This window comes from Euleptes europaea, chromosome 4, assembly GCF_029931775.1.
Source record: "Euleptes europaea isolate rEulEur1 chromosome 4, rEulEur1.hap1, whole genome shotgun sequence".
In the NCBI taxonomy this organism is placed as follows: Eukaryota; Metazoa; Chordata; class Lepidosauria; order Squamata; family Sphaerodactylidae; genus Euleptes; species Euleptes europaea.
Genome location: NC_079315.1, coordinates 49,058,390 through 49,086,096, shown reverse-complemented (window position 1 = coordinate 49,086,096; position 27,707 = coordinate 49,058,390). Strand labels below are relative to the sequence as shown.

Genomic DNA, 27,707 nt, shown 5'->3' with positions numbered 1-27,707 from the left:
TGTTCTAATGGCTTTGTTCTGTTCCTTCGTCACAGCTTTCGGCGGTTTGGCATTGGGCCGGATCCATTTATGGGGAAGATGTTCCTGTGTGCCTGCCTTCCCCTGCTTGGGGACCTCCATAAGGGGTCTTGGGGTTGAGTCCTACTGCTAATGCCGAGCTCGGGGGCATTGTTTGGCTCCACTCCCAGGTGGCGAAGGTACCACTTAAAGCTCTGCGTCCTAGTGAAACCACTAATTTGCCACTCCATGGTTGCCCCCCAGCACTCAGGTTGGGGATCATTTCATCGGGAGCCAGGATGGTCGCCTGATGCCTAGATCTATGCCCTATGCTTTAGCAGTGCTCCATCTGCTGTAATCAATAAAGCTGTGGCCTTCATTTACCCACTTCTTGGTGTTATGTGTTTACTTTCTTCATTTCTACACGGTGCTGTTCATGCCCTTGGGACTGCAAATGAATCTGTTTGAAAGGGCTTACAGACCATAAAAATTACATAATATAATAAAGCTCTACATATATTCAAATAGTTTAATATAAAATCACAGCAAGCCTAAGAATCACCATATGGAATATGATGCAGCTTGGAAACTTGGAGAGCTGGATTTCTCCCCCATCCCAGCAGCATATTCTTATGAGAAATGATGTGCAGCACAAGCGAAAAGACACGACATACATACATTTCCTGTAGTACTTTGTCCACTGATCGTTGATTGTAATATTCTTACCTGGATGAACATTCTTACAAGTGAAATCATTAAACCCAAACAAATAACAAGTTTAAATGGAATCTACATGATTGGAAGCTTACAGGGGCAAACACAGAACTTTGGTCAGAAGTTATGCTTACCTTGTACTTGTTTGTACTGTTTCTGACATCAAGACTAGCTATGAGCCAGCTTTCTGAGGTCTCTGTGGTTGTCCAAAGCAAATGATCAAAGCTTTCTCCTTGTACTCTTAGATACAGATTTAAGGTGGTTGGATCTACAGGCAGCTCGGAAGATGTTGCAATCTGATATATAAGTCTGATACAACTCCACTCTTCAGAATGCAGATCAGGACTGAGTAATACAGCTGTGTCACCATTTGTTCCATGTGAGGTATCTACAGAAATGTAATGACCTAATAAAGCACAAACAATATTATTAATATTTATCATTATTTTTTCCCAATTATTAACTGGAAGGTTTTGTGGCATTTATCACTGGATAATCACAAGCTACTTTCCCTTCTATACGCTAGGTTCCATATGCTACCTTCCCCCAAAACACCAGGTTTGGGAGGAGGAACCCATTTTGACCTCAGAATGTCTATGTCAGTGTTGTTCTGCTTGGACAAAAGCTGCAGTGAACAGAGAAATGGGGTAGGATCTAGTGGAGGAGCTTATAGCATCCAACCCACACACTTTATTTTTAAGACACATGCACATAAACCCATGTCTTACAATGAATAAAAGTATTATTTAGGAGGGTAGCACAAAAATTTATTTCCCTGCAATCTTACATGTTTGGCAAATTTCTAGATCCCAAACTGGAAAATGTGTACATTTACTGGGAACAAATATGTACATTACTATTCCTACATAGCGTTGGTACTACATATCTTAAGACCAGGGCGGCCAAGACCTCAGTGGGGGGTGGGGCATCCCCCACTTTCAGATTCCATTGCCTGCAGCTACTCTGAGTAGTGGTGGGAGAAAAAAAAACTTTTTAAAAATGCAACCTCATGTACATACTGGAAATTTTACCAGAAGTGACAAAGGGTAGCTCTAGGAATCACCGGAAACTCTATGGCTGGGGCCCCCAACCTTTCTGTGCCTGTGGGCACCTTCAGAGTTCTGACAGCATGGAAGGTGCATCCACAAAATGGCTGCCACAAGAGGAGGAGCCAGACACAAAATGGCTGCTGTAGCTTACCTTCACTCACACAGTGAAGATCCTTGTGCTGTGGTGGCAGCAGCTGATGCCAAAGCAACATTTTTAAAAATCTGCACAGCATGTTGGTGGGCTTCATGGCACCCATAGGCACCAAATTGGGTACTCCTGCTCTATGGTTTTACTTTGTCATTTCCAGGGTAGTTCTAGGAATTGCTAGAAACTCTACAACTTTATATAAAGCTACCCTTTGCCACTTCCTGTAAGCACAAAAGGCAGAATTAAATTTAAAAAAAAATTGTCGAAGGCTTTCACGGTCAGAGTTCATTGGTTCTTGTAGGTTATCCGGGCTGTGTGACCGTGGTCTTGGTATTTTCTTTCCTGATGTTTCGCCAGCAGCTGTGGCAGGCATCTTCAGAGGAGTAACACTGAAGGACAGTGTCTCTCAGTGTCAAGTGTGTAAGTGGTGCAGGACAATGATTCAGCTCAAACCCAACCCCTTTCTGACTATATATTTACTCTTCCTACACACTTGACACTGAGAGACACTGTCCTTCAGTGTTACTCCTCTGAAGATGCCTGCCACAGCTGCTGGCGAAACGTCAGGAAAGAAAATACCAAGACCACGGTCACACAGCCCGGATAACCTACAAGAACCAAAATAAAAACTCCTTCAACTCTGCCTTTCCCACATCCCTCCCATTAGTTGGCAGGCACTGCCTGGCAACCCTGCTTAAGACACATGTATGCCACTCATGTCTAAGACTGCAATCCTAAACACACTTACTAAATAAGCAAGCTCTATTGTTCAATTAAGTAGCTGAACACATGCTTAGTAGCACTTCTGCATAAATATGCTTAGTATCATAATGGCCCCAGTCAAAAGGGAGAATGGAGTCACACAGCCTAATCTATAAATCACACATAGCTTAAACTATAAATCACACATCTGTGATTTATACTTTTTCACACACTACCATGTTCTGTTTCCAATACACACATGGTTGAGTGTCACATCAGAAAATAGTAGAGAAACAACATTATCCTTTGCAGGCACAATATGGCAACTGGTGGAAGGTGGGGTTGGTGGGTACTTACTGTTGGCGGTGCAATGACATCACTTCCTGTGTGACCAAAAATTGACATCATGATGCTCTAGCATTCTCCCAAAACTCTATGGTTCAACCATGGTTTTGGCTGAATGGTAGAGTGTCACCCGACATGATGAAATCATTTCTGGGTTGAGCCAGAAACAATATCATCATGCTAGGGATGATAGCCTCCCCCCTCCATTTCTCCATTTCTCCCATGCTAGGGATGATTGCCTCCCCCCTCCATTTCTCTGGGGAATTTTCTCCTGCCACCCAACCTACCAGCAGCAGGAAGTGGCAGAAGATGACAGAGGTCTCCCACTGCTAGGTAGCAGCTGGCAACACTAATGCTTTGCTAGCTGCCAGTCTTTTGAGGACAATTCCTAGCTGGTACTATTACTTTTACAACTTTTACAGGATACTCTAAACTGTGCCAGAGTTAAGCAACCATTATATCCACGAATGTGCACAACAGAAAGGAATCAGATTAACAATACAGATTACTACACTGGAAATGCTTTGAAAGCTGCCTATCAAATGATTTCAAGTTTAATAATTTTCAAAACGCATCACTGATAATGCAGTTTGACACAACGGAATTTTCCATGCAATTAGGCTAGCACACATAATAAGCAGTGTTCTGATTGTGTAGACTGGCACCACACGGAAGCATTTTCCTGTAGCACCTATTGTGGAACTGTAACATTTGTAACTATGTCTTTAATTAGTCTATAACCCTAAGCAAACATAAATTCAAGCATAAATTCCCTTGAAATCAATAAGGTTTATTTTTATATTAAGGTGTAAGTTTGTTAGGATCGAAGCCTGCAGCTCAACAGTCAGAAAATATAATGCTAAAAAATTACTCCTGAACATTCTAATTGTTTTATGTATACCAACAATTGCCCTGACCTGGATAGCCCAGGCTAGTCCAACCTTGTCAGATCTCGGAAGCTAAGCAGGGTCAGCCCTGGTTAGGTACTTGAATGGAAGACCACCAAGGAAGTCCAATGTTGCTATGCAGAGGCAGGCAGTGGCAAACCAGCTCCAGATTTCTCCTGCCTTGAAAACTCTGAGGTCCCCATAAATCGGCTGCAGTTTGATGGCAAAAAACTCCAATAATCAGTTAGTATTCAGCCCCGTGGCGCAGAGTGTTAAGCTGCAGTACTGCAGTCAAAAGCTCTGCTCACCACCTGAGTTCGATCCCAACAAGAAGTCGGTTTCAAGTAGCCGGCTTAAGGTTGACTCAGCCTTCCATCCTTCCAAGGTCGGTGAAATGAGTACCCAGCTTGCTGGGGGTAAAGGGAAGATGACTGGGGAAGGCACTGGCAAACCACCCCGTAAAACAAAAGTCTGCCTTGGAAACGTCGGGATGTGACGTCACCCCATGGGTCAGGAATGACCCGGAGCTTGCACAGGGGACCTTTACCTTTACCTTATAAAAAAAAATAATCAAACTTCCAACATAATCTTGCTTTTATTCAAGATTAACGTTGTATCTCATTCTTAACCAGGCCATAGAGGGTGAAACAAAAACCTACATAATGGAACCAGGGGCAAATGGAGGATTTTTCTGAAAACATGAGGGAAACCCCAAATTTTGCAAAAAAATCTCAAATCTTTACCAAAAAAAAAAAAAGAAGAAGAAGAAGCAACCTACTAAGATCTAATGAGAATATATTATGAGATCTTGGTGGCTGTTTTATTGGTTGCTAGACAACGAGCACAATATTTCTAAATCTTCCAAACCTCGGTTTCTGTCAGAAAAGTAGGGGGAGCAGAGGTGGACTGGAAGACCAAAACCACCCGGGAAAGGGCCCCACCTCTCCCTGTCATGTTCCCTGATGGAGGGAGGATTCACCGAAGGCAGTCCTGGCAGCAGCCACCAAACAAGTAGTCCAAGCAGTGGCCACACTGTGACTCAGTCAAGCAACTTACTACCATGCAACTTGTATGACTATAGCCTATATATCTATTCTCAAAAATGGCCTCATCTGTGAATACTTAAATCCAGAGACTGGAGCCATGAACAGACAAGACAGGTCTTTTGACGAACCTGAAAAAGTCCCAGGTTTGCACCCCACCCAAAAAATAACAGAAGCTGCACTTCCAGTTTTAAGAAACAAAAGCCCCCTTGGTGGCTGTTTCTAGGTAACCAGTTTTGCTGAGCTTCAAGTTTTGGTTTCTGTCAGTAAAAGGCAGGAGAGGGGTGTTTGGTTGCCCTTGCCCAAAATGCACTGTTATTAGAACACCATATTTTATTAAAACCGAACTATGCCATCTAATCCAGAGCTAATTACACATATTATGAATGAATGAATGAATTTTATTAGTGGTCAAAGACCAATAAAGACACACTATATGTAACAATCTTACAGCATTTCAAATAAAGTAGGATATAAAAACGTATCAACATTAAAATCAAATTACCGCATAGTAATTTAACAATTATCTCTTTCCTATAAACAAAACAGCCATCAGGTTTCTCCACTTTTGAAATCCAGTAGTTTAAGCTCAACTTTATCTGCATCTTTGATTTTAATTTACTACGTACTTTAATCTCCGCAATGCAAAATTTGGCAACCTGTCTTGTGGTCAAAGGGTTTTCATACGCCAGTAGTTTTCCAAATTTATATTTGTTAGAATAACCAGATAGATTTTTCAATAGTGGGGATAATATGGCGAGTTGAAGCTGATTGTAAATAGGGCATTTAAAGAAAATATGCTCCCTAGTCTTGACTTCTCCAAGTTGCATGGACAGATCCTCCTCGCAAGCGGAATCTGATCATATCTACCTTCCATTACAGCAGATGGTAGTACATCGCATCTAGCTAGTGTAAAGATTCTACATAGTTTGATTACAGTTATGAAAGCGGCGCTAGTATATATCTGTTTTTTGTAGATGATAAGAAGCTGGGTGTCCTTGCTATATCATGCTGTTGTTCGATGTCCTCTACCCTTTGTCTTACAATTTGTTTAACAGGTTTTTTATCCAACTTCATTAGGTCCTATGGGGATAGGCCCAATCTCTCTAGATCATATCGGACCGCTTTTTCCCATTTAGATTTATATTGGTCTTGTTCAAGCAGCGGTAGAAGTCCTTGCTAGGATTGTTTTACTTTAAGCCATTGATAGCAGGACATCAGCCAAATCCATGCCCTCGCTCTAATCATGCCTGTTTCAAGGTGAGCCATAGAGTTAGAGACACAGGAAGGAACCTGTAAGATGGCACGCAAAAGCTTAGACTGTACCTTCTCTAGCCGCCCTAGCAATGTAATTGATGACCCTATATAAGATCAATATTCCATCAGAGACAGTGTTTTTGCTTGGAATAGCTTTAAAGCAGCTGAAATGTAGAAACCTCCCCTTGAATATAAAAATTTAATTATAGCATGCGCGGAACTCTCCGCACGTTCTGCCACATAGTTACAGTGGGTGAGATTTGACCCCGATGCCTGTAAGATAAACCCCAAATATTTAAAGCTATTTAATTGTTCGATACTATTGTCATTTATTTTCCAAGTTCGAATTTTTGGACGTTTCCCAAAGGCCATTATTTTAGTCTTACTATAGTTAATCTGTAAGTGTTGATTATCACAGTATTCTGCAAATCTATTTAGTGCTCGTTTCAGTCCCACAGATGTTCTAGATATGACAACCTCATCATTGGCATAAAGCAGTATGGGTATATGTCGATGTGCAATTTTTGGTGGGTGAACATTTGTCACACTCATATAATTAACCATGCCGTTAATATAGTATATGAACAGCAGTGGTGCTAGAAGGCATCCCTGTCTGACTGCTTTTAAAACTTTAATTTGATTGGTAAAATGTCATCTTGGGCTGTATTTAACTCTCAAAGAAGTACATTTATACATGGCATGTATAAGGTAAAGTAGTCTTTTACCCATATTTGAAACTCTAATTTTTGCCAAAATTTAGGTCTTGAAATCGAGTCAAATGCTGCCTTCAAATCAATGAGGCAGCAAATAATGAATTTGGGCCCTTTGTGGTGTATTTCTCAATTAAATGCTGTAATATCAAGCAGTGATCCAGTGTTGATCTGCCCTCTCTGAAGCCATCCTGTTCCGGTGCTATTTGATCTTCTTGAATTAGCCAGAGTTGGAATTTATCTAATAAATGTCTAGTATAGAGTTTGCTGATGAACTTATAACCCTCCCTCCCCGGCCAAGACCAGGCTCAGGGCGGGGAACATCATCAACATATCAAACATTAACAATAAAAGTAATAATTCTAAAATTAAACAATAAAACCCAATTAAAAACTCTAGATGGCGCTCAGTTTGATCTATAGTGCCCGGAATAAGCAGTAGGTTTTCCCCCCCCAATAATGAGAGTAACATAGAACAAGGGGGGGTTAGGGAGGCCAGCAGAGAATGATACCCGCTGCTGTCCTCAACTGTAGGCCTGGCAAAAAAGCCCTGTCTTGCAGGCCCTGCAGAACTCTTTAAGGTCCTGCAGAGTCCTAATGTCACCAGATAGAGCCTTCAACCAGGGCCAAAAAGGCCCTGGCTCACATTGAGGACAGCTGCACACTCTTAGGGCCAGGGACCACCAGTAAGTTGTTATCTGATGACCATAAAGATCTTCGGAGGGTATACCAGGAGAGGCAGTCCCACAGATGGAAAAACTGGGAAATCTTGTGGAGCAATGAAAAACTCCTATGATTTTTTTTCTTTGAAATTAATGGAATGCTTTTTAAGACAAGGTTTTACTCACCCAAAATGAATAGTATGGAATTCAGGGGACTTTTTCTTTAATTTTTCCAATGGAAATTTTGAGGAGCACTGGGGAGGGGGGAAGCTCCTATGATGTGTGTGTGTGTGTTAAGTGCCATCAAGTTACTTCCGACTCATGACGACCCTATGAATGAAAGTCCTCCAAAATGTCCTATCTTTGACAGCCTTGCTCAGGTCTTGCAAATTGAAGGCTGTGGCTTCCTTTATTGAGTCAGTCCATCTCTTGTTGGGTCTTCCTCTTTTCCTGCTGCCCTCAACTTTTCCTATCACGACTGTCTTTTCCAGTGACTCTTGTCATCTCATGAGGTGACCAAAATACGATAGCCTCAGTTTAGTCATTTTAGCTTCTAGGGTCAGTTCAGGCTTGATTTGATCTATAACCCACTGATTTTTTTTGGCAGTCCACAGAGTCTGTAACACTCTCCTCCAACACCACATTTCAAAGGAATCGGCTTTCTTCCTATCAGCTTTCTTCACTGTCCAGCTTTCATACCCATACATAGTAATAGGAAATACGATGGCATGAATTAATCTAGTCTTGGTGGCCAGTGACACATCCTTACACTTCAAAATATTTTCTAGCTCCTTCATGGCTGCCCTTCCTAGTCTCAATCTCCTTCTGATTTCTTGGCTGCAGTCTCCCTTTTGGTTGATGGGGGAGCCAAGGAATAGAAAGTCTTGAACAATTTCAATTTTCTCATTGTCAACCTTAAAGTTGTGTAATTCTCCTGTAGTCATTACTTTTGTCTTCTTCATGTTCAGCTGTAGTCCTGCTTTGGCACTTTCTCTTTTAACTTTCAGCAGTAGTTGTTTCAAATCTTCCCTATTTTCTGCCAATAATGTAGTGTCATCGGCATATCTCAAATTATTAATGTTCCTCCCTCCAATTTTCACTCCACCTTCATCTAAATCTAATCCAGCTTTCCTAATTATATGTTCTGCATATAGATTGAAGAGATAGGGAGATAAAATACATCTTTGTCTGACACCTTTGCCAATTGAAAACCATTCCGTTTCTCCATATTCTGTTCTAACAGTTGCCTCTTGTCCAGAGTACAGAGTACAGAGCTCCTATGATATTTTTTCCCATTTAGAATGAGAAAAATACTTTTTAAGAAAATGTCACTCAGTCAGATTGTACACTATGAAACAGTCTGAGGGCTTTCCCCCATATTTTCCATTGGGAAATATGGAGCAGCACTGAAAAAACTCATAGGAAACTTTTTTTTCTTTTGGAATTAATGAATTGTGCAAAGATATAGGATGCAGAAGTTTGCAACTTTCTCTCACTTTAGTATTTAGTATATTTACAATTTTCTTGTGGAAAACTAAGGCATTTCATAAATGTCAATATAGTTTTATATCCTAAGTTATCAATTATGCATTTTATGTTGTTAAAGCAGCAAAATAGATTTAGATTTGATAGGAAACTTAATACTGCATATATTTCAATTTTCTCAAAATTTCCATTAAAAAAGGAGTTTAAAAAACCCTTTTTCCCTCATAGCTTCAAAAATTCCAAAAATGTTACATCTATATGGCATGCTGTATGTACTTTACTGTCTGTAAGGAGCCCAAGGAGACACTCTGGGACACCCAGGGCATGTGGTGGCCATGTACTTAGCAGTCACAATCAGGCACAGGTCTCAGGTTCATATCCACGATAAATTTACAGATGCATTTCTACCCACTATGGCATTTACTTCTCTTCAGCCTCATCTGGTGTGTAATGTATGAAGGAGTTCTGTCCATTTTGAGTTTCTGTTCTTAACAGTGAAGCCTCTACATCACTCTGCCCCGACAGAGTTACCAACCTCCAGGTACTAGCTGAGATCTCCTGCTTTTACAACTGATCTCCAGCCGATAGAGGTCAGTTCACTTGGGGAAAAATGACAGCTTTGGCAATTGGATTCTATGGCATTGAAGCCAAAGATTGGCAACACTGCATGGAAATTCAGATAGCAATCTTAATCCATTTAAACAAAGACATTTTCCAGCATCCCAATACAACCTGCCATTATTTCTCTACGTTTATTTTTTTGCTGTAAGTTAAAGAAACCAAGGTAGATTTTATATATAATATGCATGCTTATATGTACATAAATAATAATTCTAAATAAAATGTTACATTAATATTTGCAGTGAAAAAGTAAGATGATGGTAAATTATAACTAACGATGTAATCCTAAGAAAAGTTACAGTTCTAAATCCACTGAAGTCAATGAATTTAGAAGGGTGTAACTTTTCTTAGGATTACATTGTTAGTTATAACAATGCTTATAACTCTGCTTAGACTTGCACTGTAAATGGGACAATTGGCGGGAGAATCGCCAGACAAACCAGCCATGCATAACCAACCTCTATCTTCTGGGTGCTTACTACTCCTTCAAATTTGGTGTCATTTGAAAATTTAATGAGTAGTCCCTCCACCATCAAGATCATTTATAAAATACTGAAAAGTACTGGGCTCCAAACTGATCCCTGTGGCACCCCACTGGACACCTTCCTAAAATCACATGAAATGCTATTGACAACTACTCTTTGGATGCGGTTCTCCTACCAGTTTCCTACCCACTTAAATGTCTTAGTCTGCAGTACTCCAGTTTACCCATCAGAACATCATGGGGAACCTTGACAAAGGTTTTACTGAAATCCACGTTGATGGTGTTCCCATATCCAGTAAGCTCGTCATTCTATCAAAGAAGGAAACGAGGTTGGTCTGGCAGGGGACAAATCCATGATGACTTCCCCAGATCACCAAATTGTCCTTCAGATGTGTTCACTATACAAAAGTAGTTAAGGGATATATAAGATGTCCTTATTAAGAGGAGCCGATATCATTAGCTGGAATAATTTTATTTATTTTATCAGTGCAGGTAACTGATGGGGTGCAGTGGAGCCAGGTCTCCTTTATATGTGCATCGCTGTATTCCAGAGAAGGCCCACCCTGGTTTGAGCCCTCAGCAATCAACCTGCAGACAGCCCAGGCTCCTCCTTGCAAAGCATTTACTGATGTACGAGGGAGATGGGCCATGTACTTTCTCTCTAGCTGGGAGGTCTTTGGGTCAAGGATAATTGGCACCTCACAAGAGGTTCCTGTCCCAGTTCCACAAGAGGCACTCTAACCCCAAGGTCCTGGTTTAATTTCCCACTCATCATCATTAGGTGCTTTGGAACACAGGCAGGATAACGCTGCTGCAGTTGTCTTGTTTGTGGGCTCCCTAGAGGCACCTGGTTGGCCACTGTGTCAACAGACTGCTGAACTTGATGGGCCTTGGTCTGATCCAGCAGGGCCTTTCTTATGTTCTTATCATTCAAATGGTGCCTTAGGGTGCTCACCTAAACTTTACACTTTGATCATTAACACACTTTGCCCACACCGATATCCTAACCAGATGACACTGATACCTAATGGAAAAATACACCCCCTTGATCATCAGAGTGGAATAGATGTGTGTATTGGGGGGGGCAGCTTGTGGCCAATTGAGCCGCAGAGACAAAAAATTCCAAGACACCTACCAAGAAGCGACCAGCCTGTGCCCACACTGAAAAGTTGGAAAAGAGGGTGGACGAGTACCTTGTCCACAGATGGGTCAAAGAGATGGGGAAGGGCACAATATAGTCTCCTCCTATGTCTCCTCTCACACAGTGTATGCACCCACCCAGGGATTCCAACACCCATCTACTGGCTCCCTTCCACGGGCCACAATTCTGGAGAATCTCCAAAGATATAAGATGTACATCCCTTGCATTCAGGTAAACAGATGTTTGTCTAGCTCTTATTATTGTTTACATATCATCATCAAAATGAATTTCGATACAAAATCAGAAAATTAACAAATGGTTAAAATACATATAATGTAAGTTGTACATTATGTAATTTACATAAGTTGAGAGGGGAACAAAGACAAATAAAACCCTCCTCCCTCAAACAGGCAGTTACTAAGACTTAGGCTGTTACCGCACTAGGTATTCCCAGCGATGTATTAAGAGTTTGAAAATGTTATGAAAAATACTGTTCGCACTTTCTATGTATTCCCACCAATGTATTAAGAGTTTGGAACTGTTATAAAAAATACTGTCCACACTTTGTTTGGCCCTTTTAGCTGTGAAGACATCTTTCAACCATTTTTTAGCCGTGGCATCCAAAAACCCTTTTAAAGCGATGTTTTTTATAACATTTCCAAACTCTTGATACATCGCTTGGAATACCTAGTGCGGTAACAGCCTTAGTTAGCTGCTTTCGGATCCTGCTTGCCCGCAGGCAAAATTTTGCAACTTTATAAGTTATCTCATGGGAAGAGTCTGCAAGGAGGCATAAAATTGTTTAGATCTTCCCTGTATAAGTGTCAAAACTGGAGAAATATACTGTCAGATGTCATTATAAAAAGGGCAGTGCCGCAGACCATGGTCAATGAACTCTACTTTCCCTGTCTTGTTTACGTCGAATTACATAAGCATACCAGTGATACCTACACATGTATGTACATTGATAAATTAGAGGCTAATTTATCAAGGAGTCAGGCCTCGGCTGCCTCACTACCAAAGCTTCCGGAAGGATGGGGAAAAGCAGGGCAGCGGAGGAGCTGGGCGGGCTGGAGAAAGACGGGTGACAGGCGGCACAGAGGCTCGACGTCCAGAACCTTGCAGGGGCAGCAAGCCCTGTCGCAGCAAAGACGCGAGCAATGCAACAGGGAGCCCTGGTACAAACAGCCCCAGCTCAGCTCCAGAAAGCTGCAGGAAGCGGCCAGGCGAGCAGCCTGCAGGAAGCCAGGGGCCCCACCTATTGTGCACCACAAGTCAGGCAGGAAGGCCCAGGGTGGGCCAGAGAGGGGTCGAGGTGAGCCACAAGCCCCAGCAGGGCACCAAACCTTAAGGCCAGCTCAGGAAGCCTCCTTATATGGCCTTCTGGGGTGGAGCCTGGGGAAAGCCCGGGAGGAGCCTGGAAGGGGGAGGGCAGGTCTGAGAAGGACCTTCCTTATAAAGCCGAGCAGGAGGCTGAAGCTGAGGAGGAGGCCACAAGCTGCCAGAAGCTAGAGGCTAGAGGCAACCTGGCAACCACCGAGGGAGAGGACAGCTCAGACTCTCTCTTGGACTAGTCTGAAGCCAAGGAGGCTCCTCCAGTGAGAGCTAGAGAGGTCCTGGAGGGTACTCTGACTCCCCCTTCCAGGTCAACACATCACATAATGCATTATGGTTCCTGAACTGATTTAGAATTTAGAATCTTTCAGCTTACAACTGTCTACTGTCCATTGTGGTACAAGTTATCCTTCTACAGAATGCATTCAGAAATAATATTTCCTTTCTGTTCCTGAACTCCACTTAGTTATGAATGGGGGGGTCACTCTGATGCATTTGCTGGAAGGGGAAATCAGATCCCCATCTCCACCCAAAGTAGTGCGGCAAAGTGTCACTTTTAGTGTATTGGGAAAGCCCAGAGCAAACACCAAAGTATCTGCTAAGTAGTCATCTTCCTCTGATGGACGTTCTGGGGTTCACCTGCAAGGCACCAAAGAGCCAATTTGCCCCATTATCAAACTGCAAGCCTCAGCAACTGGGAATATTAATAGTGAATTTGGTTGTGGAGGGAAATAGAGAGCAAGCCCCTCCACTGCAGTTGGTCCAAAGAAAGGAGAGGGCCCTGCAGCAATGCCCCCCCCTTAGCCCAGTCTTTATCTGTCTAGTCCAGGGGTGGGGAACCTTTTTTCCGCCAAGGGCCATTTGGATATTTATAACATCTTTCGCGGGCCATACAAAATGATCAACTTAAAAATTAGCTGACCAAGCCCCAAACAGGAAGGTGCCCCAGATGACTCCCCCCCCCCCGGTGTAAGCAAGCAGGCAGGCATCCAACCAGTGGCGCACTCGCCCACCTGGTGGCACAGGATGGTCTACTGTACCAGCCAGGCGTAGCTGTCCAGCCGCACGCCAGAGTTGCTCCTGCTCCGCATGGTCGGGGCCGGATTCTACAGCCGGCTCCTGCTACCTCCACCTACACAGGGATAAAATGAGGACACACTGGCTAAGAACTCCCCCCCACCGCGCATTCTGGCACTGCCCCCTTTAACCCCTCCAATGTCACCACTTCCGCCCCCAGTCCTCTTGTAGTACAGAGGGAATACATTTCTCCATGGCCCGGATGGGAAAGGGTTAACACAGTTTCTTAGGTGGTCCTAGCAGCTCCATAGCTAATGACTCTTCTGCAAGGGGGAAAGAAGGTTCCTTTTCTCAACAAAACAAACTCACATCTGCCTTGAATAGAGACTATTCCTGTCCGCGGGAGGGGGCGGATCACCAGTCTTAGATCCTTCTGAGCTAGAGATCTGCCAGGACCCATGAAGGGCCAGACCAAATGATTTTACAGGCCTTAAATGGCCCCTGGGTCTGATGTTCATCACCCCTGGTCTAGTCCATTCGTTCAGGGGAATAGCTCACTCAGAGAGGAACAGAGACTGGCCCATCCCCCAAACAAACAAACAGAGTGATGTACCACATAGCGTATGGTAGAAGGTCCCAGGTTCAATCTCCAGCCAAAAGGTACATAAATAATGTAATGTACACTAATGACTCCAGCCCACATACGCCTACAGACTGCTAACATATGCAAAGTCGTTAATATTGACTTTAGGTGGTTTAGCTGAGGCTTTTAGCCAGCAGAAAAAGGTGCAAAGGAGTGAATGGAATGCCAGAGAGGACAAATCCATAACATGCTCAATTTAAGCAATAGATGTTTAAAGGATAGATAGTATATGCCTGTAAAAGTGGAGTTCACCAACATATCTAACGTCATTTCTTTAGTCTTGAATAAAAACATTGGTTATCGCTCCCCAACAGTGACAATTTTACATGCTGAGTCATGCAAACTGAACACCATCCTGTAATGATTGAGCATTCTTGGCCAAAGGTTTGTTTGTTTATACACTTGCTACCCAACCTTTCTACTGAAAAAAGGTCTCAGGATGGATTACAATAAGTAAATAAAACCCCAATAACATTTCCATCAAAAGAAAATTAAACCATAAAACCAAATAGCAATTTAAAATACATACTAGGGCCCCACTATGCTTAACTAACATTTTTTAAAGAAGCAAGAGTACAACGCCCACACCCAAATAAACATTATTAATTTACTAAAAGCCGAGAAAAATAAAATCTGGAACAAAAAGACAATTTTGGAGTATAATTTGGTATCCCACAAAGTCCCTCTGAAAAAGAACTGTTTTAACTGATCCCCAGAAGTCCATCAATAAAGGAATAGTGAAACCCTGAAGTTACCAAGATGTATCGACAGGTTCATTGGCTGCCCAAGTGTAGGTCATCAAGCAAAGAGATCAAGACAGTTTCCTGATACGTAGATAGTAATTATGTTTTATCTTCTTCATATATCATCTAATATTTCACTATTATTCACCTCTTGTATAATTTCTACCCATGATTACATTTGGCAATGGTTTTCAGCTGTGACCCAGAGATAGGGCTGCCAGGCACCTGGTTGGGGCAGGAGATCCCTCAATCCCCTGCTCTTACTGCCTGCCGCTACTCTGAGCAGTGAGAGGAGGGGGTAAAAAAATTATAAAAAGGGACGTTATATCATGTCACTTCTGGTACAGAAACCACAAGTCACAGTTGCCCTAGGAATTGCCAGAATTCTATGGTAAAAAAAGGAGAGTTTCCAGTGATTCTTATAGCTACCCTTTGCCACTTCCAGTTTTTCTACCAGAAGTGACATGACACCGCAGCCAGCATCGAGGCCCTCCATGTCCCTGTCCCCCAGCTCTCCTGCTGGTTGCCAGGCAGTGCCCTATTAGAACACCCCAGTGGGGAAGGGCTATGGCTCATGGGCAGAGCTATGCAGAAGGTCTCGGGTTCAATTCTTGACATCTCCAGTTAAAGGATCGGATAGCAGGTGATTATACAACCCTGGAGAGCCACTGCCAGTCAAAGTAAACCATACTGACCTTGAGAGGCCAATGATCTTACTCAGTATAAGGCTGCTTCTATTGGCAACAATGTGGAAAAGGTTCCCTGGAGACAAAGTGTTTGAAAACTGCCGCACTTTCGATTGCATTCATTCTCCAAACAGAATGTATGATTGTGTGTGAAATCATAAATAAGAAGTACTCGCAAAAAACAAAGCTTTGACACTGACACATAATTTTTAAGTTATTCATACTTATACAGAGGTCCATTCTAAGGCCTCTCTCTGCCATCATAACCATATAAGACAATTGTGTGAAAAGCCCTTTTTAAAATAGAAGTTACTAACATAACAATCATGGTTTAGTACTTGTTTTAAAATAAGCACTGAAGTAGCTATATTTAGGGAACAGACTGTAACTGATTTTTAAAGAATCTCATGTTTCCTCTCATTACATAAACATAGACCCTTAGGAGAAACAATGAACCTATAAAATATATCTGGGGAGAAGTTCCAAAATTCTCATTAACATTATTTTGACCTGCCAACTATTATTTGCAATCCACAACTTAAATACTATACTTAAACTGGCTAAGCCCACTTAAATAAATGGAAGTAAGCTGGTTTACATAAAAATGTTTCTATTTAATGATACAGTCACACGGCCATAATTTTCATATAATTACAAAGAACTTTGCTATCACTTTATCATTAACATAGTGCTTTAAATATGCAATGTGCTTTGCAAATCTGACTTCATTCATTCCCCCTATAATCTTGTGAAGGCAACTAACAAATATTTCCAATGTACAGATGGAGAGCTGAGGATGAGAATCAACGACAAACCCAGCAAACATTCCCAGTAAGACCAAGGCTAAGCAGAGGTCTGAAACTTGCAGCTCATTCCTGAGGCTGGGGCCGAAAGGGCTTCGGGGGTGTGCAGGAGCTTATGCTGGCGTTAGGGGCATTTGCGCCATCCAGAAAGGGTCAGGCAATGGCGTATGTGAAGGTAGGCCGGCGTTGGGAGTCGGCTGCTGGCAACAGCGCAAGCTCAGCACCAGTGCCACAAAGGAAGCCGCCATCCCCTGAAGGGGCGTTCTCAGAGGCGTTCTGAGCACTAGGAGCATTCCAAAGCACTTTCGGCCAAGGAACACCCACTTTTTGATGGTGCAAAGTTATGCCAGGTATTAACCTGGCACAGGCCATTGAGGCCCATGCAGTCTCCTTTGCAACCAGACCAGTCGGCCAGAGAGTGCCCCGCCACCTCGCCCTGGCAGCTGTGGAATCTGACTAGGTGGCCGGCCAATGGTGAAAGGCAGGAAGTAGACATGCCCCTGGGGGGGACTAGTCTGGCTGAGCGGGAAAGCCTTCAAAAGTGACACTTCGAACCAGAACTTCACCTGACAGGTAAGCCTTGTGCGGGGCAGCATGCTGCCAGACCGCTCTCCAAGGTAGGGACATTGTGTTTTTCCCCCTCTCAACCCCTTCTTGAGGGGAGCTTGGGCTGGGCCTCCCCTGGATACCAGGGGAGGACGGCCTCATGCGCGACTGCCTCGTGTGGTGCGTGCACAGTCCGCACTATGTGCCTACGTTACTTCTGGGTTTACTCGGAAACGACGCAGATGCTCTATCAATCTCTGCCAAAACTCTATGATTTCCAAAGAGTTTCGACGGAGGTTGCTAGAGCGTCCACGTCACTTCTGGGTAATACCGGAAGTAACGTGGAAGAGTCGCGCGGACGCAGATACACACATTGCCCGCCGGCCCTCAGGTGGTCAGTGGGCAGCCCGGTGGATTGGCAGAATTTTACCCGCCACCACAATCTCCCACCCTCAAAAAACTGAGGAGCAGGAGAAAAAAGGTCAGAAAATAGCCTCTATAGTGACACACTAGGAATTTCCCCATGTCTCTATGGTTCTTACTGTAGACATTAGACATTTCCCAACCTCCACCCTCCCCAGGCATTTGACAAGGCAGGGCTGGCAACCCAACTTAAAACTATTGCACACATTACAGCCACAATATGAAGGCCATTTGAAATTGCTTCACGGAAAGATTAAAATTTTCTCTCTAATTAATCACATGGATGTAGATTATTGTGGGATTCAGGACTTGTTCTGCAAAGCACAGAAAGATTAAATTATTTGTTCATGCACTGTTTCTATACCTCTCTCTAGGAAGCAATATCTGGGCCGGCCACATCTCCCACTTTAGTACATACGTGGGGCTACATGGTGACTACGTGGGGCTGCCCTTGAAAAGTGTTCAGATACTTCAATGGGTGCAGAATGCTGCACCCAGGATGTTGACTGGAGTGGGTCATAGGGGCCATATCACTCAAGCGTTGGCCCATCTACACTGGCTCCCACTCTGTTTCTGGGCACCATTCAAGGTGCTGGTGTTGACCTTTAAAACTCTATATGGATTGGGACCAACACACCTGAAGAATGTCCTACTTCCTTATGAACCTACCTGATCATTACAATCATCTTTCGAGGCCCTGCTTTGGTTGCTCTCATCTTCTGAGTTTAGGTGCATGGCAACTTGGGAAAAGTCCTTCTCCATGGCACCAAAACTCTAGAACTCTCTCCCAAGAAAGATTTCTGTTGCCGTCTCTCTCCAGCGGGTGAAGACTTTTTTGTTTCATCCGGCATTCACTCAATGATCCCTCCTTCCTGCCCTATGTTTTAATTGTTGGTTTTATGTACGTGCATTTTATTGTACAGTATGTATATTTTTGCTTGACTTTAAATGTTTTAATTATGTGCTTTTATTTTTACCATAGGGACTGGAAAATTTCTACAGCATCACCGTGATGCCATGCCATGACTTCTGAATACATTACCACCATGTTCCACCTCTAAAAGCTCTCAGGAATTGCCAGTATACCATATACAGTTGCTTTTTAGGGACAAGCTTCTGAAGTTCCAATCATGGAATTTCAGCATCACATTCAATATGGCTCTCAGGTGCCTGGCTTTTGGGAGCAGATACATTTCTACATTAGACCCGAGTCTATCATGTGGACTAGCAATAATCATAATAAACACCAGCTGCATTAACTCAGTAAAACAACACACAGGAACATCTATAGATTAACTAAAAACTATGTAAAGAGCACTAAATTTATTTGACAAACCAAGGCAAAGTCCTTTCTTACACAAGATTTATATTATAACTCCCATGTTCTTTTAGAAATGTTTAAATATCATGCATTTATTTTATTGTGTTGATTTTAGTATATGTTTGTCTTTTATTTTGATTTTATGCAATCCTCTTGTTTCCGTTGACAAGGAGCTATGGCCATAAATTGATAGTGAGAGGCAAAGCTACAAATGTATAAATCCATTTTCTGTTTATATAATTGAACCTTGGGATGCCTGCTTGTTCCCTCCCTGTTTAACATCTTTATTAACGATCTGGTGCCACATCTCAAGGAGGGAGCTAAACACCCCCCTTATCTTGCTGGCCATCCCATACCACTTTTACTGTATGCGGATTATGCGGTTTTGTTGGCAACATCTGAAGTGGGATTGAGGTCTACTGTTAATCTCTTTCTGGATTACTGCGAGCAAGAAGAACTTACCATGAACTACGCTAAGTCAAAGGCCCTTCATTTTTCTGCCATCAGGAGAAGAGGTCCTCAGTTTTTCAAGGTAAAAAAGTGTCAGCTTGAATGGGTTTCCACCTTCCGCTACTTGGGCATTGTCTTCAGCTATAATCTATTTTAGCCCTGACCTGGATGGCCCAGGCTAGCCTGATCTCATCAGATCTCAGAAGCTAAACAGGGTCATCCCTGGTTAGTATTTGGATGGGAGACCACCAAGGAATTCCAAGGTTGCTGTGCAGAGGAAGGCACTGGCAAACCACCTTTGTTAGTCTCTTGCCATGAAAACCCCAAAAAGGGGTCGCCATAAATCGGCTGCGACTTGACGGTACTTTACACACACACATATAATCTATCTTGGTCTGCCAATCTGGATCATGTGAAGAAGACATCAAGATCCACTACTGCAATGGTGGAGAAGTTTTATCGAACTAAGGGGGCCAAGCGTATTCCGTCCGCCATTGAAGTGTATAATGCGAAGGTGGTTTCCCAAATTTTGTACAGAGCAGACATTTGGATCTCCGGTGTTGATGAAAAATTGGATTCTTATTTGAATAATTTCCTTAGGAGAATTACTGGAACTCCCAGGTGTGTTGCTGGGACTGCCCTCCACATGGAATTGGCCCAACCCTCGCTCGAGGCACGTGCGTGGAGGGCAATTAAGCTAAGGTTTAAGTTGTCCGACGCCAGTCTTCCGTCCCAAGCAGGGTTTCTCCATCTTATTCTCAAGGATCCTGCCCCCAACCCTTGGCTTACTCTTCTAGCGCAAAAATTAAAAGCACTGGGACTCCTAATTTCCGCTCCTACTGATAATCTTGTGTCATCCCAATCAGCGGTAATTTTGAAGAAACTGAAGGAGTTAGATTGGGCCAGCACGGTTTCGAGGGCTAGACGTACTTTTTCCAGTTTGGCGCTGGGGCTCCCTCCACCAGAGAAGCTTCCAGACTTTCATACTACGATTCCAATTTCTTCACACCGGCGGGCTTTTCTCTTGGCCCACCTGAATGTCTTTCCTTCTATGGTTATGTTGGGTAGGTTTAATGGGATACCCTATTCAGATAGTCTCTGCCCATATAATATGGGTGAAATTGAAACCTTGGACCATTTGATGCTTCGTTGTCCTCGCTGGTCTCAGGACAGAGAGGCCTTTATTGCTCCAATTCTTACCAACTTGAACCTTCCTTCACATTCCTGGGTGTTGTCATTTTTGCTTGGCGATTCAAACAATGGTTTGGTAACATCGAATGTGGCACTCTTTCTGGCCAAGGTTGCTGCTCTTAAGAAGAAAGAATTCTCAACGCCTACCTTTGGTAACCTCTAGTTAGTTTGCTCCGCCCCTAGTCTAGCTTAGTCAGGAAATTTTATTCCCCGGGCTGACGCCTGGTTTTTAGCATTGTTAATCTAGTATGGTTTTTATGCATTTTAAGTTCCTCTATGTCTTTTATCCCTTCCCTGTTTCCCTATCCCTCCCTCCTTTCTGGGTCCAAGACTGCGGTCATAGACCTAATAAAATTGAATTGAATAATTGAACCTTTGAGACATAAGCATGACATAATGCACAAGGTCAATTTTGTAACAGTTGCCATTTTCAGTAGGGGAAAAAAGGGTTGTGTTTGAAAATTGTTTGGAAGTGTCAGTTAATACAAAACACAGTGGGCCAGAATGATTTATAAACTACACCGGCTCCCAATTTGTTTCCAGTGTAATTCAAAGTCCTGGTTTTGCTCTTTAAAGCCCTAAATGGTTTGGGTCCAGGCCACTTGAACAACTGCCTCCGACCATACGAACTGGCTCCAGGACTTGAGATTGTGCAAGAAAAACCTTGCTGCAGGAGAGACCCGGCTCACTTAGAGGCACAGGACCAACTACTAGATTGTCGAATGTAATTCCCTAGAAGGTATGTTTGTCCCCTACCTTGCTGGCCTTCCAAAGTTGCTTACAGTCTTAGAATGCCTCTGACAGTAGTTGATGCTGTAATTATTCTGTCTAGGGTTTTAAATCTGATTTTATTTGTTATGGAACTCTATTACTGAGAGATTAACCGGGAAAATAACCATACAACAGTTAACTGTACAACAGGTTAAATTTTATATTAGAAAGAAAAATGCTACATAAATTATTATCATATTCTGTACATGCTAAGCATCTCTGAACTGCCCATGATTTCTGATATGCATCTCAACTGACCTAGAGCACCTTTATTGCCCTGAAAAACAGCAGAACCACAGAAAACTATCTTTTATATACTCAGCAACAGATCAGCATCCTTGTTGAACATGTTGTTTGCTTCAAATGTATGACCAAATTCCCACTTGCCACTTAAAGCGCTTTTCAGCCCTACTGCCAATGCTGGAGTGCACAAATGACAAACAGAAAGACAGTTGTACATGTGGTTATATCCATGTTCTGATATGTGAAATGCATAAAGCAGTTTTAAGTGTTCTTATATCACTTTTTTAACCTACTGACGGCCATGTAGAAGGAAAGTTAGTTTACTATCCCATTTTAACCTTCCCGTGTTTTATAACGTACATGCAATTTTATTCTCAAGCTAGCTGAGTAAGGTTTAGACAGTCTCCATAATGGCATACAAGAAAGTTAAATATTTTGCCAAATTCCAGCCTGGAATAATTTTTTGCCAAGTTAGAAACTTATGAAAAATAGTGGTTATAATGGAAATACTGACAGGTCTTACATATTAAGTGTCTCAGTAAGCCAACTGTCTTATCAGAGTCCAATTTATAAGCCAACTGTGAGTTCTTCCATTAAAAATTCAGTGACAGAAGCTTAGCTGTACCAAGGCTAGCAGCAAGATGCATTCACGCAAACTAAAATATTGGAGCACAAAAACAATGTTCAGAAAGGCAGAAAACTTACTTTTTCTGATCCAAGCAAAAATAAATATATCAAATGCTCTGCCACACTGAAAAATAAATATATCAAATGATCTGATCTACCCTGACCATTGGTCACACAGGTTGCCTACAACACTATATAATCACCCTCTAATTAATCCATACTGCTCAGGCATAACAGCTTCAGATCAATCACTGTGTGTCTTCAAATAAGGAAAATTAAAAGAGCTGCACAATGCTAAATCATTCATTGTACCAGATAATGTTGTAAAACTGAAGGTACTTTCTCCTGTGCTGACTTCCTAACCTCCAGGTACTAGCTGGAGATCTCCTGCTATTACAACTGATCTCCAGCTGATAGAGATCACCTGGAGAAAATGGCCGCTTTGGCAATTGGACTCTATGGCATTGAAGTCCCTCCCCTCTCCAAACCCCGCCCTCCTCAGGCTCTGCCCCAAAAATCTCCTGCCAGTGGCGAAGAGGGACCTGGCAACCCTAACTAGCTGTCTTGGAATATTTAACTTTATCTTAGGGACATCTCCAGGCTCCAGCATGATATGCTTTCATCTGACCTGCTCTCAAATACACTTTACTCTGTGCTTTGGCTAGTTTCCTGTAGCTGTTCAGATACGGAACATCCTTCAGTAATAATAATAATAATAATTGCAAGATTGCACTTAGATTGTAAGCCTGTAATCACAGTGTGTTTCGGGTTTTTAAAATGTTGTATGGTGCCTAACAATTTAGAGCACTTTATAAACTAAGCCAACCATAGAACTGGAGACAATGACTTCGTTCCACTAAGCGAGCAGCCTTCCTCCACTAGAGAAGCCTTCCTCGGCCACAGCAAGTCTCCCTCCACCAGAGCAAGATTTCTTATGTAAAGGAAGTGAGTCATTGTACCCAACTGTTAGCATTTATATAAAGAATTATACCATTCAAAGTACATCACAGACACTATGTCAGCAATTCTTAAGACAATCCCATCAGGAAGATTGGTATTATTATCCCCCATGTAATAGATGTAGGGCTGAGCAGTACTGTTTGGCTCGGGTCACCTCATGGCTGAGAAAAGATATGAACTGGAGACATCTCATCTCACACTTTTATGTCAATACATCAGTTCTGAAGTCATGGTGCCAGGTTGTTATAAAATCTAGTGCAAGGCAGCATGCGATCAAAAGACGCTCTTGTACAGCTGTTGTTAAAATCCAAAGAATTCCAGCTTTATTGTGGATTTCTACATTTTTAAACCTGGCTTGCATATCTGTATGTACATTGCAGCACCGCAACTTGACCCAAGCCAAATCCAGTTCACCCCTGTGGGGTGGCACACCATGGGCTGATAATCCTCTTGTTTTTGCTGCCTGGTTAGTGCCACAGTATTACAAAGGTTGTATCTGGTAAGCCACAGCTCCTGGCCTGCATGTGATTTGGTAGGTCACAAACTGTTGGCCAAATGCTGAGAAGCTCTTATCTATGTATCACCATCTGCATGTCTTCCATGTGTGAAATGGACATCATAGAACAGATACAAAAGCCAAAAAAGGTCAAGGCCTGGGTTGTAACAGAATGTATACTTGAAGGTGGGAGGGGGTGCTAGGAGACATTGGAGAGCACAACTGGCACAATGGCAATTTTTTTAGATACTCTTTAAAAATGTTCTTCACATGTGAAAGGATGTACAAAGGCTATATATCAGAGCTGGATGTTTGTTAGCAAAAAACAAACAAACCCACACACTTCTGGATCAGAATGTAATGTGTGTGTGTGTTAAGTGCCGTCAAGTCGCGTCCGACTCATGGCGACCCTATGAATGTAATATACATAGTCAAATCAGACAACACTTTCAGCTTTTCACTTCTTCTCCCAGTATATTTCTTCCTGCTCCCAGGTGAATATATGAAGTTGTCTTATATCTTTGGTCCATACCAGTCATACTATTGGTCTATCCCAGTCAGTACTGCCTACTGTAGCTAACAACAGCTCTCTAGGTAGAGGTCAGGGTAGTACAGTAGTTAAGATCTGGGAGACCCAGGTTTGAATCTCCACTATGAAACTCACTTGAAGCAGATGTGGCTCAGTGATAAAGCATCTCCTTGGCATGAAAAATGTCCCCGGTTCAATCCCCACCAGGCTAGCCTGGGCCATCCAGGTTAGGGCTCAACTGCAGGTACCAAGGCTTAAATCTGGGGGCTTCTGCGTGCAAACCAGATGCTCTGCCACATACTTTCCCAGTTCTAAGGCTGAATAGTGAAGCCCTGTTTCAGTTCTTATTCTTTTTGGATGTTAGTCTGTCATATCAATGATTTTTCTGTAGTACTGCTGGAAGTCTTTCCTAGAAATACATTTGTATACTTCACTTGCTTCCTTTTGGAAGCAAGAGAAAACATTCTTATTCCACCCAGCTTTGAGGAGTCCTTTTTTGGAAGACAGATTAAACAAAACTTTAAAAAACATTAAGAAAGTAATGACAGAACTGTGTAACACCTTGGCAACGTTTGGTGAAAGTAGGCATAGAAATGTTGTGAGGAAGATTATAATAAACTGAGGAAGATTCAGTGCTAGCACCTGACACTTAAGCACATCAACAGACTTATGTGCTGCAACATCATGCTTTATGAATATATACTGTAGTCCCTAAGACTAAAGCCTATGCACATGTACTTTAGAATAAACCCCACTACACTCTGAGAGTTAATTCCAAGTAGGCATAGGATCAGCGAGCATGTCATCAAGGAATTTTTCCAAATTTGACCCTTAAATGGTGTTCTATGAGCTTCCTAATTGTAATCCCTTTATTTGTATAATGTTTAATAACATAGAAAGATATCACTGTTTTAAAATACAATTTCTTCCAAAGTAAGTGTATAGTAACTCAGTCAACCATTTATATTAGAACCCAAATGAATGAAGCCAGCATTTCCACATTAGAGTGCCCTCCTCGGCACTGAAAGCACCTTATAATATAGAGAACACTGTTAAGTAGGAAAAGCAGTGCCCGTACCTTCTTCTTTCAAAATCCAAGGCAGAGATGTGAAGTCTGACACATAGCCACAAGCACTGTCTTCAAAGGCACAAGAGCCAGCGGAGAAGTCAAGGGTTTCACCAAACTGCAAGGCTAAAGAGGACAAAGCGAGCTCAGTTCCTAACAGGCACAGAGCAAACTGGGAATGAAAGGCGCTGCATCACCACTATGCTTTTCAGGAAAGCAGCCCTCGGATTAACGGGGAGGCACAGGCGGACACAGTGGGCTACCCCTGAGAGGGCCTGTTGCCGTGTGCCTCATTGTCGTTCCTTATATATATATATATATATAATTTTTTATTATTTTTATAACATAAACAAAACAAACACAATAATATTAAAAAAATTAAAAAAGAAAATACAAAAGAGTATCTATATACACTTATTAATACATTCATGGTTACAAACTTATAAAGTTCCAAAAACAAAAAACAAAGATACCCCTTCGACCCTCCCACCCACCTTAAAAAGTGACCCATCACCCGACTTCCGAAGTAGTGTCTAAACAATTTTAAAAATATCTATTAACAGTAAAATATAAAAACATTAAAACTAGTTTCTATAACTCCTTAATTAAAATAGTAAAATCCATTTTTGCCGGTTTATCCCAATATGTGACGGTTTATCCCAATATGTGACGGGATGTCGTTCCTCGCAAAGTTCTCTCTCCAAACCGGAGGGAGGTCCTGGCTGGCGGCGCTGCTGCCACTTAAAGCATCCCCCATCCTCAAGCGGCGCAACGACGGAGCCGGCTCTCCATCCCTCCCGCCGCCCCGCTTACCTTGCAGGGCGAGGAGCCACAGCCAGACCATCGCGCGGGGGGCACCGGCGACGCTCTCCGGCACCGAGGTCACGAGCGAGGCGGGAAGCGGGGCAGAGAGCGGGAAGACGAAGCTGCCTGTCAAGGAGGGCGCGCGCTGCTCGTGAAGGGGAGGCAGGCAGCCGTTGGAAGGAGAGCGCGAGCCAGAGAGGGAGGGAGGGAGGGAAGGGCCGAGCCTCGCTGGGCTAGGCTAGGCTAGGCTGCGGGCGGCCTGCCAGCAAGACAGCTGGGCCTGGGCTCAAGCGGGCGGGCGGGCGGGGGCCGCTCGACGCTTTCCCTCGGCCTGGAGGAAGCCCCGCAGCCTCCAAGGAGGGACCTTCTTCTTCCTCTCCCAGACAGCTACTGGCGGCGAGATTTGCGGGAGGGGTGGGATTCCTCTCAGGAAAAGCTAGAGGGAAGTTCTTTGCGCGCAATGGGTGACTGTTAAAGGCACGGTCTGGCCAGGCCACAACGGTTTAGTGCCATAAATGTGCAGCTGTTGTGTTCCTTTGTTTCTTTCTTTTCTTTCTTTTAATAATTTTTTTTTATTTTTCTTCACTTAATATATCCATTAAAACAATATAACAATAAAAAGAAAAACAAATAGTATTTCTAGTTTAACAATCGAATGACTTCCCCCTCTCCCTCTTCCATCTAAAATTAAATTGCACAATCTTGTGCAAACGGAACTAATCCCCACATTTATTTTAATTAACCTGTTCTTGTCGTATCCAACACTATTAAGTCAATACCTAATATAAAAATTAATACAAAGTATTAATAAGGGATTAGGTCAATGAGTATCCTTTAAATGGTCCTGTTAAAAAATAATTTTCACAGTACATTCTCCAAGCCTCCCATTCCCCCAAAAATTGTTCATTATCATTCTGATTTATCAAAGCTGTAAGCTTCGCCATCTCGGTCAATTCCAGCATCTTTTTTATCCAGTCTTTTTTGTCTGGTATCTCAACTGTCTTCCATTTAGCTGCATATATCAATCGAGCAGCCGTGGTGGCATAAATCAAAAAAGTTCTATGAGTAAAAATGGTTTGTGTTCCTTTGTTTCAAGGGGTCCAGTCCAGAGATCTTTCTTTCAGGCAACACTTTTTGTTGCTGGCTTAGGTCACATTTTCCAGCAGATTCTCCACAGTGTGGGAAACGGGATTCCCTCCACCCGCTCTCCCAGCTTCTCTCCCTGCTGTGAGAGCATCACGGAAAACTGAAGGCAGCAGGGCAGACAACGTTAGCTGGGCCGGTGGCTGGGAAAAAAGAGAAGGGAGCAGGAAAAGGGGACGAGCTATGGGGGCTTCCAGGGGAAAGGAAGAGGAAATATTGAGGGGGATGAAAAGGAGATTCTTCTCCCACCCACCCCCGTGCTGCAGCACAAGTCCTCGTAGGTCTCTTGCTTGTTTAAACCTAATTTTCAAAGCTCAGCCTACTGTATTCTGATATTTACTGGATATTCCCCATAGCCCAGGCTTTCAGCATGATGCACTCTGTTGGCAACAGTCCTGGATCTCCCACTTAGCCAAATTTTGCTCAGGGCAAAACAAAACTGACATCTGCTTCAAATGTATACACAATGTCGTATATATTTTAATGAACTAGGCTGCGGTTCTGCCAATTGCATGATGGAAATTCGATACAAGTTGTACTGTGAATTTAAGATGAATTATGCGTGAATGTTTCTTGCCTATGTATGCTAACATGCCAGTATGAATGAAAGCTGGGTGATATTCTGATATTTGAATTTTCCCTCTTCTGTGGGATAAAATGAGTTAA

At 42.8% G+C, this 27,707-nt stretch overlaps 1 protein-coding gene across 1 annotated transcript in view; it reads right to left on the bottom strand.

Annotated features, from left to right (window-relative positions):
• MAMDC2 (MAM domain containing 2) overlaps positions 1-25,938 on the bottom strand; it is a 67,836-nt gene extending 41,898 nt beyond the window's left edge. Inside the window, exons 1-3 of the mRNA XM_056848979.1 lie at positions 25,908-25,938; positions 25,107-25,247; positions 846-1,117 (exon numbers count right to left, since the gene is read on the bottom strand). Of these exons, the coding sequence (XP_056704957.1) occupies positions 846-1,117; positions 25,107-25,247; positions 25,908-25,938 (444 nt within the window). The remainder of the gene's footprint in view (positions 1-845; positions 1,118-25,106; positions 25,248-25,907) is intronic.
• Positions 25,939-27,707: the final 1,769 nt, after the last annotated feature.